The 14,819-nt window shown below is 41.2% G+C and overlaps 1 protein-coding gene across 1 annotated transcript in view; it reads left to right on the top strand.

The window, feature by feature from the left end:
• Nucleotides 1-13,328, top strand: part of LOC117882099 (calcium-activated chloride channel regulator 1-like) — a 50,337-nt gene extending 37,009 nt beyond the window's left edge. The window contains exons 8-9 of the mRNA XM_034780080.1: nt 9,091-9,327; nt 11,409-13,328. Of these exons, the coding sequence (XP_034635971.1) occupies nt 9,091-9,327; nt 11,409-11,881 (710 nt within the window). The 3' untranslated portion in view covers nt 11,882-13,328. The remainder of the gene's footprint in view (nt 1-9,090; nt 9,328-11,408) is intronic.
• Nucleotides 13,329-14,819: the final 1,491 nt, after the last annotated feature.

Here is a 14,819-nt window from a genome sequence, read left to right as displayed (position 1 = left end):
CAGCCAAAACCCTGGAGCCGGCCCTGTCTACAACAGCTCTTGTATTGTGCTATCTATAAATTAACAATTCATCCCTCACTTTGTTAAATCTCTGCTATGGACCCAGTTTTGCACTTTATCTGAATCATGCATAGCATCTAATATAAGTTGGGGTATGGACTCCTTAGCTTCTCTGCAATTGTATACTGGTCTTGACAAGAACTTAAGAATGGCCATACTGGGTCAGACCAATGGTCCATCTAGCCCAGTAACCTGTCTTCTGACAGTGGCGGGTGCCAGATGCTTCAGAGGGAATGAATAGAACAGGGCAATTTATCGACTGACCCATCTCCTGCCCTCCAGTCCCAGCTTCTGGCAGTCGGAGGTTTAGGGACACTCAGAGCATGAGGCTGCATCCCTGACTGTCTTGGCGAGTAGCCATTGATGGACCTATCCTCCATGAATTTATCTAATTCTTTCTAGATCCCAGTTATATTTTGGTCTTCGCAACATCTCCTGGCAACGAGTTCCACAGGTTGACTGTATGTTGTGTGAAGAAGTAATTCCTTATGATTGTATTAAACCTGCTGATTATTAATTTAATTGGGTGACCTCTGGTTCTTGTTTTATGTGAAGGGGTAACTAACACTTCCTTATTCACTTTCTCCACAACATTCATGATTTTATATACCTCTATCATATCTCCCCTTAGTCATTTCTTTTCTAAATTGAACAGTCAAAGTCTTTTTATTCTCTTCTCATATGGAAGCTGTTCCATACCCTTAATCGTTTTTTTTTGCCCTTCTCTGTACTTTTTCCAATTCTAATATCTCTTTTTTTGAGATGGGGCTACCAGAACTTCACACAGTATTCAAGGTGTGGGCATATCATGGATTTCTATAGCAGCATTATGATATTTACTTTCTTATTATCTATCCCTTTCCTAGTGGTTCCTAACATTCCGTTATCTTTTTTGACTGCTGCTGCACATTGAGTGGATGTTTTCAGAGAACTATTCACAATGATTCCAAGATCTCTTTCTTGAGTGGTAACAGCTAAATTAGACCCCATCATTTTGTATGTATAGTTGGGGTTATGTTTTACAATGTGCATTACTTTGCATTTCTCAACACTAAATTTTATCTGTCATTTTGTTGCCCAATCACTCAATTTTGTGAGATCCCCTTGTAACTCTTTGCAGTCAGCTTTATAACTTTTGCAGTCAAATATTTTGTATCATCTGCAAACTTTGCCACCTCCCTGTTTTGCCCCTTTTTCCAGATCACTTATGAATAAGTTGAACAGCACTTGTTCAGTACAGATCCCTGGGGAATCCTGCTATTTACCTCTCTCCATTCTGAAAACTCATTCTATATTCCTACCCTTTGTTTCCTGTCTTTTAACCAATTTCTGATCCAGGAGAGGACCTTCCTTCTTATCACATGACTGCTTACTTTGCTTAAGAGCCTTTGGTGAGGGACCTTGTCTAAGGCTTTCTGAAAGTCCTCATACAACATGGGCACTGGATCGCTCTTGTCCACATTTGGTGACCCCCTCAAAGAATACTAATACAGTAGATTGGTGAGACATGATTCCCCTTTACAGAAGCCATATTGACTCTTGTCCAACATATCACATTCATCTATTAGTGCGATAATTCTGTTCTTTACTAGTTTCAACCAATTTGCCTGGTACTAGAGCTAGGCTTAGTGCCCTGTAATTGCCAGGATCACCTCTGGAGCTTTTTTAAAAAGCTCATTGTATTAGCTGTCCACTAGTCATATGGTAGAGGCTGATTTAAGCAATAGGTTACATACCACAGTTAGTAGTTCTGTAATTTCATATTTGAGTTCCTTAAGAACTCTTGGGTGAATACCATCTGGTCCTGGTGATTATCACTCTTTAATTTATCTATTTGTTCCAAAAACTCCTACACTGGCACCTCAGTCTGGGATAGTTCATCAAATTTGTCACCTAAAATGAATTGCTCAGGTGTGGGAACCTCCCTCACATCCTCTGCAGTGAAGATTGAAGCAAATAATTCATTTAACTTCTACACGAAGGTCTTGTTTTCCTTGAGTGCTCCTTTAGCACTTTGATCATGCAATGGCTTCACTGATTATTTGGCAGGCTTCCTGCTTCTGATGTACTCAAACAAAACAAGAAGAGGATCAAAACAGTGCCATCATGACTAAACAGCAGAGGAAACAGATGTGGTTAGAAACAAAAAGACATGTTTTAAAAATTGGAAGGCAAATCCTACTGAGGAAAACAGTAGAACAAACTCTTGCAAATCAAGTGGAGAAGTATAATTAGGAAGGCCAAAAAAGAGTGTGAAGAGCAGCTAGCAAAAGAGACAAAAACTAACAGCATTTTTTTAATTTGAGGTATAAACATCTTTTGAGCCTCTATCTTAGTGTTTTTTAAAAGTTTGCATGCAATTTGAAGGCATTTCACTCCTCTGACTGTTCCTTTTAATTTCCATTTAACCTCTTCATTTTTGTTTAGTTCCCATTTTCAAAATGCTCCTGTGGTGGGTATCTTTGGTATTTCCCCCCTACAAGAATGTTATATTTAATTACAGTATTGGTGCTATTGCTAGGCGGTTCAGCTATATTCATCTCTTGGACCACATCCCGAGCAGGGCCGGCTCCAGGCATCAGCTTAGCAAGCAGATGCTTGGGGCGGCCACTCCAGAGAGGGGCGGCAGATCCAGCTATTCAGTGGCAATTCGAGGAAGGGTCCCTCACTCCCGCTCAGAGTGAAGGACCTCCCTTTGTAGGTTCCTGGACTAGCTGCTACAAAAAGAAATCATTAATGATATCTAAACACCTGACTCTCAAATGTCCATCCAGATGCTCTTCGAAATAGCATTTCAGAATCTAGTTTCCCATTTTTATTCTAAACAGAAAGTTATTTTATTAAAAGGTACTTTTCTAATTGTAGTTTTTCTAATCCATAAAACAGAAGTGAGCACTATAAAACTTATACTGATAGCTTATCGGTAAATTCTGGTAGCTCACATATGCAATACCAGTGTTGGTAAAGGAAATCCTGTTTCTCTTCTTTCTGTGTTTTATAATTTCTGTCTGTGTCTCTCATTGATTTTCTGTTGTTCCTACCTGTGGTTGTATGGCTCTCTCATTGTGCTGTCTCTCTGGAAACAGGTTGACAGATGGAGAGGAAATTTAGCACTAATCTCCTGCACAGACGTCATTTGATACCTAGGTGGATAGACCACAAAGAGCAGTGGCAGGAGACCCTTCGTTACTATATTTCACATTCTTAAGCAATTGTACTCTGCAAATGGGCATTACAGAAAATTTGCTCAGGGCTTCATCATTCCACTCCCTTCAATGGCTAATCCACGTGACCCTCGCCCGCCGGCTAGTTCTCCATATGTGGAGGCACAGTGGCAGGAGGCTTCTGCCTCCTTTGCACAACCCTGAGCTCTGCACAGAACAGCAGAGACCTGCTCAGGGTGGTGCCAGCATTAATCCTCCTCTGTCCCTTCTTCCAGCAGTGGGCCAGTTGTCCACCAGCCAGTCAAGATGCCCTCTGAATAAATAAAATATTGATTTGTTCTCTCCTTTAAGAGGAAAATGAACCACTCTGAAATTACTGGTATTTTAAGTGTTTATCTGCTAACTAGCCATAAAACATATCTTATTTGTCTAATAGCTTGAAAGTACAGCTCAGAGTGTCGCAGTCAAGCAGTGGATGAATGGTACAGTGACTATAGATAGCACGGTGGGAAAGGACACCTTCTTTGTAGTTACATGGAATCAAAGCACATCTCCACCAGACATTTTACTGCGGGACCCCAAAGGAAAAGAATATAGAACATCAAACTTCACAGTTAGTGATCTAAACCTCCGAACAGCTCGACTGAATATAGCAGGCACTGCAGAGGTAAAGACTAAACTTTGTTTTATTATCCAAACATGTTAACATTTTCATAGACTAAAATGCACCTTCTCTTTTTAGAAGTTATAAACACATATTCCTAATGAACCAATTTTATCCCTCGTGTAACTCCACTGACTTGTCATGGAAGTTGGGTATCTAACTGTTGTTTGTGCTCTTCCTAATTTTTTATTATGCTCTATACACATCCCAAGTATAGAAGACTGCCAGACAAAACATTGAATTCTGGGGAAGTTAAAGTTGAGAGTACATATCTATAATATACAGGTTCCAGTCCTTCCAAGAATGTGATAAGTCTCAAACATCCACCACTAAAACTGAGCAAATTCAGATATTAGGTTAAATTTAAAAGAAACCAAACATTTGAGAGCACAAAGAATCACAAATAAGGTACCCAAATTACCTTAGCTGTGGTCCTCTAGCAATACCCTAACTGCCCTTTGTGCCTTGGAAAATCTCCCCTAAACTAAGATAATTATTAACTAAGGGAAACACAAAGCTACCCTTAGACTAATGAAGTCTTATATTATATTTTTATACTCCATATATTTGATATGCAGGTGCGGGATTGGTTTTATATGATTAAAAATAACCACACAGAATCTCAAGTCATATCAATGATAGTAACATCTCGAGCAGCATCTTTGGCTGTGCCTCCAGTGACTGTGAAAGCCCACATGAACAAGGATACAAACACCTTCCCTAATCCAATGGTGATTTATGCAGAAGTTAGTCAAGGATTTTTGCCTGTTCTTGGTGCAACCGTGATGGCCACTGTTGAACAAGAGACTGGATCTGCAGTGGAGCTCAGACTCCTTGATGATGGTTCCGGTAATCTGATTATTACTTTCCTTACATTTTTGTCTACCCATTTTGTGGTATGTATTTTAGAATGTCTCTGCACGTTGCTTCCAAACTTATCACTAAGGGTTCAGTCATGCCTATGCCATGAGCACAGAAAGGGGTAGCAAGTGGAGGGAGATGGTAACTCTGGTCTCCCCCACTACTTCAGGATGAGAGTAAACTGCAGTGGGTCTAAACTGGTGCAGTATGTGTACCCTGACATGCTGGTGCCCTTACACAGTTGGGTGTATTAGGAAGGAGGAGAGAGAGAAACTGCGCCCAAGAAGAAGGGAGTGTTGTGGTTGTGCAGAGCGTTCTCCCTCACCTGTGCTGTTACCACTGATGCAAATAGCCAGCACAGGGACAGAAGGAGGTCTACTGATTCAACCATATTCACTGTATGTGAAGATACTTATGTATCTTTTACACACTGGTCTGCCCTGCAGAGGGGATGCAGGTGGCAGAACAGGAGAGCGAGAATCTGTTTCTATAGCTTGTCACATGCTATAGAGGCAGTATAACTATGTTAAAAACATCTCCTTTGAAAGTATGAATTACATAGATTATTATTCTCCTTTTCCAATCTACTGTGCCTACAGAGGTGATTCAAATGCACAGTTCTGTTGTTCTCCAACTTCTCCATTATCTGAACCATGTCATGGAAACTGTAGACTCTCTCCTCCCCACATTCCAGCATTGCTTCAATCTCAAAGTATTTTAGTCTGCAGACCACCAAGAAGGGCTCCACAGATCAGACGACTATGGTGAACTACTAAGAAGCAGTTGAGAACTACTGGCCTATTGGTTACTATTGGAAACAACAGTAAATACACAGTAACATGTTTTAATGCTACATTGTTATCTCCAGTTAAATATCTAATGAACTCATGTCACCACAATGGGACCGATCCTGTTTTCACCTAAGTCCCTATCAAAGCTCTTATTGATTTCGATAGAAGAAGGAGTAGGCCCTACGTGTTTATGAACTGAACAGCACAAAATGCCCTTGCTTAACAAAGGTACCTTGTTTGGATGGTTAATTATTACTATTTGTATGCCTAGGTGCTGATATTATCAAGAATGATGGAATCTATTCAAAGTACTTTACATCTTTCAAGGGAAATGGTAGATACAACTTAAAAGTGCATATCCAGGGGAGAAATCAGACTGTCAGACTTGGCCGCAGACAGAGCCGAGCCTTGTATGTTCCAGGCTACATAGAAAATGGTAAGGAACATTCATGAAATAGAAAATACTGTGTGTGTGTGTGTGTGTGTGTGTGTGTGTAAAAATATGGGTGAATGGGAGATCATTTAGCATCACAAAAAGCTTTTTAACCTTAACATTTGTTACATTTATCTTTTCCACTATTGTTTATACTTTTAGAAAACAGTTGGAACCACAGTATTTTTGCTATATATGAACACTGGGTATAGTACCACATTTTATAAAAATATATATATTATAATAATTAAGTGCTCTTTGGACCACATGGGAGTTGCCAAAGATCCTGGAACTGAAAATCATATTCAAAAAACAGCTGAAGTTAGATATTTTAAATTTGTGTGTTTCACTGAGTCTTAAAAATGAGGTTTCAGGGAATCAGTTTCAAAGTTATGAAATTTTAAAGTTATGTTTAATGCCTCCACATGAGAATTTTTCTGTTCTTCTGTTGGGTTTTCTGGACACATTGTTCAGGACTCTTTCCATTAGGCCTGTGTGAGTTAAAGATTCTCAGTTCCAGAAATCACAGGTATGGATACTGCTATTAAGATCTTACTGCTTAAGCCTTCTCAATCAGTGGAGCGTCAGTTAATGATACTTTTACAGGGAGTCTGTTACAAGTGTGTTGTGACTTAATATATTTTTTCATCTTTCCATTATTTGTGCATTTCTCTTTTGATCTAAAGGCCCAAAGAAATCAAGTGCAATTAAAACAGTTAATTCATCATTAAAATATACTTTTATTCTGAAAAGTGACTTTATAAAAATAGTATTGTCAAATTCTACACTTGTTTTCTCAATCACTCCAGAACAAATTTGCTCTAGTTACAGATTAGCAACAGATTCAGCCTAGGATCTGAAAACCAAGTTGTGTTCTTTCTGGCTTGTGCATTGTCACCAGGGTCTGCAGGCCAAATGCCATGCTCCATATATCTATGCAACCCTCTGGCCTTCAGTGGGATTGCACAAATGTAACTGGGGGCATAATTCGAAGACATTAGTTACAGAGTTTGCTCTGCAAATGGAACTTGGTTAACAACGGTTTGTTGGGCGGGGGGGGGAAATAGTAACTTACTTTTTGCCATTTAAGTCAGCAGATCTGACTCTGGGTAGACAGTGTGGCAGCTCTACTGAGTAAGAACCACACTCCAAGCTTGAGATATTAGGCACCCAAAACCCTCAGGAGGTTCCAACAGTTAAGATTTGTACCTGTGTTCACTTGGCTACATCACACAATGTAGTATTTCCTGTTCCTGTTTTTCTTGTTAAATATACACCTTAACGTTATTTTACCAGTAAACCTCCCCCCCCCAAAAAAAAACCTACCCCAGCAAATTGTGCAATATGATGGTAAATATATATATTATTACTCCTGCAGAAATTCTGCGCCAAAAATTTGAAAATTCTACAAACAAAAGAATAAAAATTCTGCACAGAATATTTTAAAATCTGCAAAATTCTACATATTTTATTTGTCAAAATAACACAATCTAATCACACCAGTTTCAATTATTTTTGGTAATTTATTTCAAAATACCTGTCAACAAGTATGTCTGTAACAATACAGACAACAAAAAAAAGATTTAGGAAATGTTTTTTGACAAGTAGATTCCTTACTAGGCATATTAATACAGAACTCTGAGTAATAATTCATTTAAACTACAATAAAGAATTGCATTTCCCGCAGCCCTCAGAAGCAGTGCAAAGGCTTGGGGGAGTCAGGGGTAATGGAGGAGCTGAGGGACAGGGAAGTAAATTGCTGGGAAAGGAGCCTGGGTGTGAACCTGGAGGGTTGTTGGATATGGGTGGGAAAAGTATGGAACAACATTTTTTTGGGGGGGGCGGGGAGGGATTATTAGGGAGCTTCCCGCATGCAGACACTGGCTGACCCCTAGCCTCTCCCATGCAGTCAGGCACATCTGCCCGTCAACGTGTCCCTCCACCGCCACTCAGACACCCACTCCACCCATTCCCATATGGCCCTGCACCCCCTCCCTCTGTCCCTATGTGGCTCTGTACCCCCACCCCATCCGATGTGTCTTTGTGCCCCCACCCAGCCACTCCCCTGCCCCTATGTAGCTGTGCACCCCCCCCATCACCATGTGGCCCTGAACCTCCTTCCCCCCACCCCCATGGCCCTGTGCCTCCACTCCCATTCAGCCCCTGCCCCAGTCTGTCCTCCCCCACTAGCCCATATAAGCCCCTGTCTGACCCACACACACACACACCAGGCTGTCTGTCTCCCCATAGTCCCCATCTCCTCACCTGGCTTGACAGGTGCTGTGAAGAAGGCAGGCTTTCTATTCTTTAGCTGGCTCTGAGCTGCTGCTTTGTTCTATCGCCACAGTGCCTTCTGGTGGGCAAAAGGCAGAACTGCAGGAACATTTCAGCAGAAGCTTTTTCTGCACAAAAAAATAAAAATCTGCGGGGCTCATTACTTATGCATGCATGCAGTCATGCAGAACTCCCACAGGAGTAAAGATAGATAGATAGAGATAGATAGATAGATTATGGTGGTAGAAAACAGGTTTTGGAATTTCTTGACTTTTGAGTGCCTGATTTCTCAACCTTAATTTTATATTAATGTTAGCTTTTGCATTTCATATCCTCCTTCTTGCACATGTGTGTGCGCGTACACACAGAAACAATTTTCTGTATTCCTGGAAAATTAGAATATACTGAATGAAAAAAGTCTACATAAAAATGTGTCCAACTTTAACCCAGAAAAGTAAGGAAATTCCTACAAGGTTGTAATTCTTATGCTGCCTGCAATATCTAGGAAGAGATGGGTGGATGCAACCTTATCACAACCACTTCCCACTGACACCTGCTTAATACCTTAAATACCATAACGGTTAATAGGAACTGTTGCTACTTTCAATTGCACTTGAAATCTGGTTTGCTTTTGGAGTCTGCCTTAGTTTTGTGCAAAGATGCAGGATCCTGAAGTTCACTTTGGTTTTTAGCCTTGCTAATTTTTGCACTAAACTTCAATAAGCCAAAGAAAAAAAGTAGATTAAAGAGAGAGGGAATGCTAGATAAAAATGAAGTGTGTTATGATTTGGAGTTTTGTAATGTTCAAATAGCATGAGCAATTTTTTTTCTTTTTGGGGGCAGGTGAAATCAAAATGAATGCACCGAGACCTGAACCTAGTAATGAGGAAATTCAAGCAAATGTAGGAAGTTTCAACAGAGTTGCAACAGGAGGTTCTTTTGTAGTGAAGAATGTTCCATCAGGAGGAATTATTGATGTGTTCCCACCCTGTAAAATTACTGACCTTGAGGCTCAGTTTGAAGAAGATAAAATTCACTTGTCTTGGACAGCTCCCGGGAATAACTTGGATGAGGGACAAGGTAAGGTGAAGTTTTGTTTTAGTCAGCTGGAAGTGATGCATTATTGTCAGTTATCTGAAATTACATATGATGAGCCAGCCAAGGAGAGGTGAGGAAAAAAGCTATGTCTTCCCCATCTGCAAAAAATATGACCATCGCTCTGGCTTGACCTACTCTAGATTTTCTCTGTAAAATTTCCTAGTGTAGACCAGGACTCAGTGTAACCAATAAATTCCATGTTCAATATGATATTCATGTTAGTCCCACTTAATGCTTTAAAAAAATGTTTAAAGAAACATAGAACACTCCCAAACATAGGCACCAACTCCATGGGTGCTTCAGGGCTCAAGCACCCATGGAAAAACACGGGGAGCTCAGCACCCACTAGTCACAGTGGCTCGGCAGGGTCCCGGGGCTGGCTGCCGATCAGATGTTCAGCAGGGCCCCAAGGCTAGCCGCCAATCCACTGTTTGGTGGCCAGGGGTAGGGGGATGGGGTGGTGGGAAGAGAAGGGGATGAGGCAGGGGACAGTGGGAAGAGGAAGGGGAAGAGTATGGGAAGAAGTGGGGACTTGGGGGAGAGGGCAGAGTGGGGGTGGCAAGAGATGGGGTGAGGGTGGGGTCTCAGGGGAAGAGGTGGATTGAGGGTGAGGCCTCGGGGTGGAGCAGTAGTGTAGAAAAACAAAAGTCAGTGCCTGTTCTCCCAAACCTGGTACAACAGAAAATGCAAAACCTGTATACCAACCAGCCTTATGCTAGTTTACAAAGGCAAACAAATTGAACCAAAAACATACTCACCAGTGACTCTTCCAAGCAGGGCCAGCTCCAGGCACCAGCCAACCAAGCCCCTGTCTACACTGCAACTGTAAATAAATCAGGGGACCCAGTTACAACATGGACAGTCCAAGGCTTTAGTCCATTTATGGGGACACAGTTAGGTTTTGTACAAAATGTATATTTTAAGTATGTTGTAACCAGGTTATGTTACAGTGTGCACATCAGCACAAGCCAGAGAGATTAAGTCAGACAGTCTGCAGTCACACAGAGAGCAGCTTCAGATTAAAAACTTTACATACACCTACAGCTCTTGCCAACCAGATCACAGGGAACAAACCAACAACTCCATTAAATCCCCAAAACACTGGCCTAGGTTCTTCTATGTGGTTACTTTGCGCTACTTGTCCGGTTCAAAATAGCCTTACAGCTAGACTAGCCAGCAATGGAAGAATAACCTCAGTTAGGAAGATCTTCTGATGGTGTAAAGTTGGAATAGCACTCTTATGCTACCCCTTACCCCATCTCTGAAGGGATAGAAAAGAAGATGAGGAGCAGGAAATAGAACTCAAGTCAAGCAAAGAACTAGAAAACCCACAAGCAGAACAGAACCATACAGCCTTGAAATGATAACTGTGGACAGTGAGAAGCCAGGCACATTTGCAGCAAGATCCCTGACACATTAATTATGCTGGCAAATGGAGCAGGCATTTTGCTGTCTCTCAGCCTATGCTTTAGAACCTGCTCACATTAAGAGAGGGAATGCTGACCAGGATGCAGGGATCTCTCCCTGTACTGTTTGATCTTATACTTGACCTGGAAACTCAACAGAGACAAGTAAAAGAAATCCTATTTTCATTTCTCATCCAAAAGTTAGGTTTCCAGTTTAGTACTATAGAGACTTGTGTGAAGTGTGGGGGATGGAGGCATAGATGGGGACAGTTTAATGGCAGATATCTGCACTGCCATGTGGAAGACTCATCTGCCCAGCAGGACCTAAGAGTGCTGGTAATATAATGTGGTTTGTGCTCATGAAGGGAGGGAATGCCCCACATCAGCTAACTGTAGACTATTGACCCAAATAAAATGTGGAACTGATAAGTTCTAACAGGAATCCTGTCCAGAGCTCTACAGAGAAAGGATGGGAGTCAATTAAGGAGGCCCATCAATAATGAGGGTGGGTAAAATGGTAGGGATGGTAATGGAGTATCATTGGAGTTCTTATAAAGATACAAAACTGTTCTACAAATCCTGTACTGTGCTTGCATGTACAGATAGTATAATAGGCATTACTAACACACTCTTACTTGTATTCCTCGCTTTTTCCAGCTGATAGATACATAATAAAAATGAGTGAAAGTCTTCTGGACCTAAGGAACACCTTTGAGAATGCTACTTCAGTGAATACCTCTAGTCTGGTACCTAAACCTGCCGGCACCAAAGAATCATTTCAGTTTAAACCGGAAAATGTCACAATAGAAAATGGCACCATAATCTACTTTGCAATATGTGCTGTTGATAATGCCTCCCTGACCTCAGAGGTGTCTAATGTAGTACAGGCAGCTCGGTTTGTTCCTCCAAAGGAATCCTTGCCTGATACGCTTCCTACTGAAGTTATCACTAACAGTGTTCCTAAACAGGGATCCTTGTCTGATATGCTTCCTAATGATGGCATCAATGATGGTATCAATGTTTCAATAATAGTAACTGGGTCTGTAATAGCTGTATTAATAGCTGTAAGTATAACTGTCTGTATTTTACATAAGAAGAATAGAAAGGGAGGCTATGAGCTCAGAATGTAATAAAACTAATTGTAAGATGAAAGCTCAATTTATATTTATCCTAATTTGTTCTATTTGTGATTTTCAAAATACATAAGGAAAGACAAATTTGTAATAGATTTGAAATTAAGTGCATTGCCTTTAAAATAGAGGTGGATTGATATGTATTTTGATCTGCTTTCAATGTTACAGTACATTATGTAGACTGAACAGTGAATTTAAAAGTATATACTGAGTAAACTAAGACACATCAGTATAATGTGTAGCATATAAATGACAATCTAATTGTATATTTTAATTTTAATCTTGCTAGAGTTCTGCAACATTAGGTATTCTGTGCTTTATTTTTTTAAAAATAGGAAAAAAATCTTTCTAATTTTGTTTTCCAGTTGCTTAGCAGTCAGGGAGGGGAGATTTAAGAAGAAATTAGATCTGTAATCTTTGGTGTTCATACATTACTTTCAGTTATATTCAATGAGTAGGAAACATAAATGTATACATCTGTTGGTCCTGAGCCTGCAACTGCTTAGGAACATGCATAACTCAACTCTCATCCTATGACTAATGCAGGTGTTTAAATATTCACAGGATCAGGGCCATATGTTATCCCAAAATGAGCATATGGAAAACACTTTTTACCTGACATAATCATCAAACACACATGCAACATTCCAACTCTAAATGACAGAACAAAAGCAAAATAGTAGAAGAGAAAACACTAAATTCCTAGGTAGCAGAAATGCCACCTACCACAGCATGTGACAGAAGCGAAGGCATGTAGCACCCTGTGATGTGATGCTCCAGAAATGGGAAAGGATCACCCCTTCTTTGGATAATGAAAACATCCATCGTTACATTAGATAGGATCAATTTATTTTATAAGGTATATAAACCCTCATGCCTCAGGTCATCAGCTAATCACTAGCAGGGGCTAGGGAGGAACTTTTCCATGTGCAAATTATTCCGTAATTGTCCATTATGAGATTTCTTGCTGCTTCCACTGACATATACTTAGAAATATTGGGCCAACATGGATATGCCTACACTCAGATTGTTTACAATTTTAATTAACTGACAGTTAGCTCAAGGTAGTTACCACATTTGGGCTATGCCTGGACCAAACACTGGGGAATGTCCATGTTAGCTTTCACAAACATATTAAGTGAAAATCACTAGTGAAGACAAGCCCTTTCGGAGAAGGGTATCTGGGCTCATATGGACCATCGATCTGATTGGGTAGTGCAATTCCTATGTTTCTCAGATGGTTTTTTTTTATGGCATGAAGTGAAAGTAAGAAATTGAATTGAAGTCATAGTTGCTCTTCCAAATGTAAAGGCAATATAACTCCCCGTTTTTGTTTTGTCTGGTGCATGTTGGTTTTCTTCACTTCTCTTGGGGATAGGTGAGGGGACAGAAGAGAGAGATTAGTATAATAGCTGTGTAATAAACAGAAGGCTTGGATGCTTGATGCATATGTGTTATTCATAAAGACCAGTAAAACAAAACAGACCATGGGAACTGGGGATTGTGTTTTACTTTTTATTTTTTAATTAATCTCTAGTCCTGGTGAGAAATATTCTGAATAGGGGATTTCTCACATTATGATCTGCCCAATCATATATATCTGAGCTGTTTCCTGATAGAAAAATTGAGCTGGGAGTCTAGGAGCATTTGACTTAGTGATGACATTTGATTACCATCTGGAGATCTGTGTTTGGGGCTGGTCCTTCATTCCTGACATGGCAAAAGCTAAGAGCACTGTAAAGAGAAAATGCCCTCAACCTAGGGAGGAAGCACCTTGTAGCACTTTGCAACAATCTCTCTGGCTGATTTGAGAACAGCCCTGATAATCTCTGGAGGGAGCCAGGACCACTCCTCAAAGTCTGGAAGAATAGTCATTGCATTCTGAAGAAAAGCTGGAAAGACCCCTTTCGGGGAGGAATAAAGTGAAAAATTACAACCACAAAGCAACATTCACAGGTATCAACCCCCTCAAGTGCCCCTAGTTTTACCTGCATTCCACCTGTTCAGTAGCACTTCATTTTGCCTGCTCATCCTACCTCTAAACTGGAGGGTACTACGAGCTCATCATTCTCAGAAGTATTTACATTCCTACTCCACACAAGTTATATTGGTAGGAAGTACATCACAGAGTCCAAGTAATCAGTTGTGAGATTGTTCCTGGAAATATTTCCTAGAGTAGCATAAAAATGTAGCAGTCCCCACATGTATTGTGTCCATGGGGCAAGATAGAGCATAACTATGGTTCCACAGACATCCCTGTCCTGGTTCTCCATTTAATAGAGTTGTTCTCTGTCAGCTTAATGCTTTGGTTACACTGACATCTAGTGGATTGTCAAAATACACATACACACACAAATTTCAATTATGTTTCCAAAATCTCACATTTACCCAACAGACCAAAACTGCTCCTTCAAGGATGCACTGATCTCCTATATAAATACTTATTTAGTGGAACAGTTAAAAATGATAGAGGAGAGTTTTCATGTATCAGTTGTGATTGGCTCTTCTTCTTCTTTATATTACACAAGTACCTAGATCAAGGACGGGCAAACTTTTTGGCCTGAGGGCCACATTGGGTTTCCGAAATTGTATGGAGGGCCACTTAGGGGAGGCTGTGCCTCCCCAGACAACCAGGCATGGCCCGACCACTATCCAACGCCCCCTGCTTCTTGCCCCCAACGGCCTCCCCGGGACCCCAGCGCCATCCCCCCCCCCCCCCCCCCCCGTTCCCTGTCCAGACACCCCCCCCAGAACCCCTGCCCCATCCATCCCTCCCTGTCCCCCCGCCCCTGACTGCCCTCCCGGGACCCCTGCCCCATCCAACCACCCCTTCTCCCTGACCATCCCTGGACCCCCTGCCCCTGCCCCTGACTGCCCCGCCACTGTCCCATCCAACCCCCCTCTCCTTGCTGACTGCCCCCCCGGAACCCCTGCC

Source organism: Trachemys scripta, chromosome 8, assembly GCF_013100865.1.
Source record: "Trachemys scripta elegans isolate TJP31775 chromosome 8, CAS_Tse_1.0, whole genome shotgun sequence".
In the NCBI taxonomy this organism is placed as follows: Eukaryota; Metazoa; Chordata; order Testudines; family Emydidae; genus Trachemys; species Trachemys scripta.
This window is presented reverse-complemented; position numbering and strand designations above follow the sequence as displayed.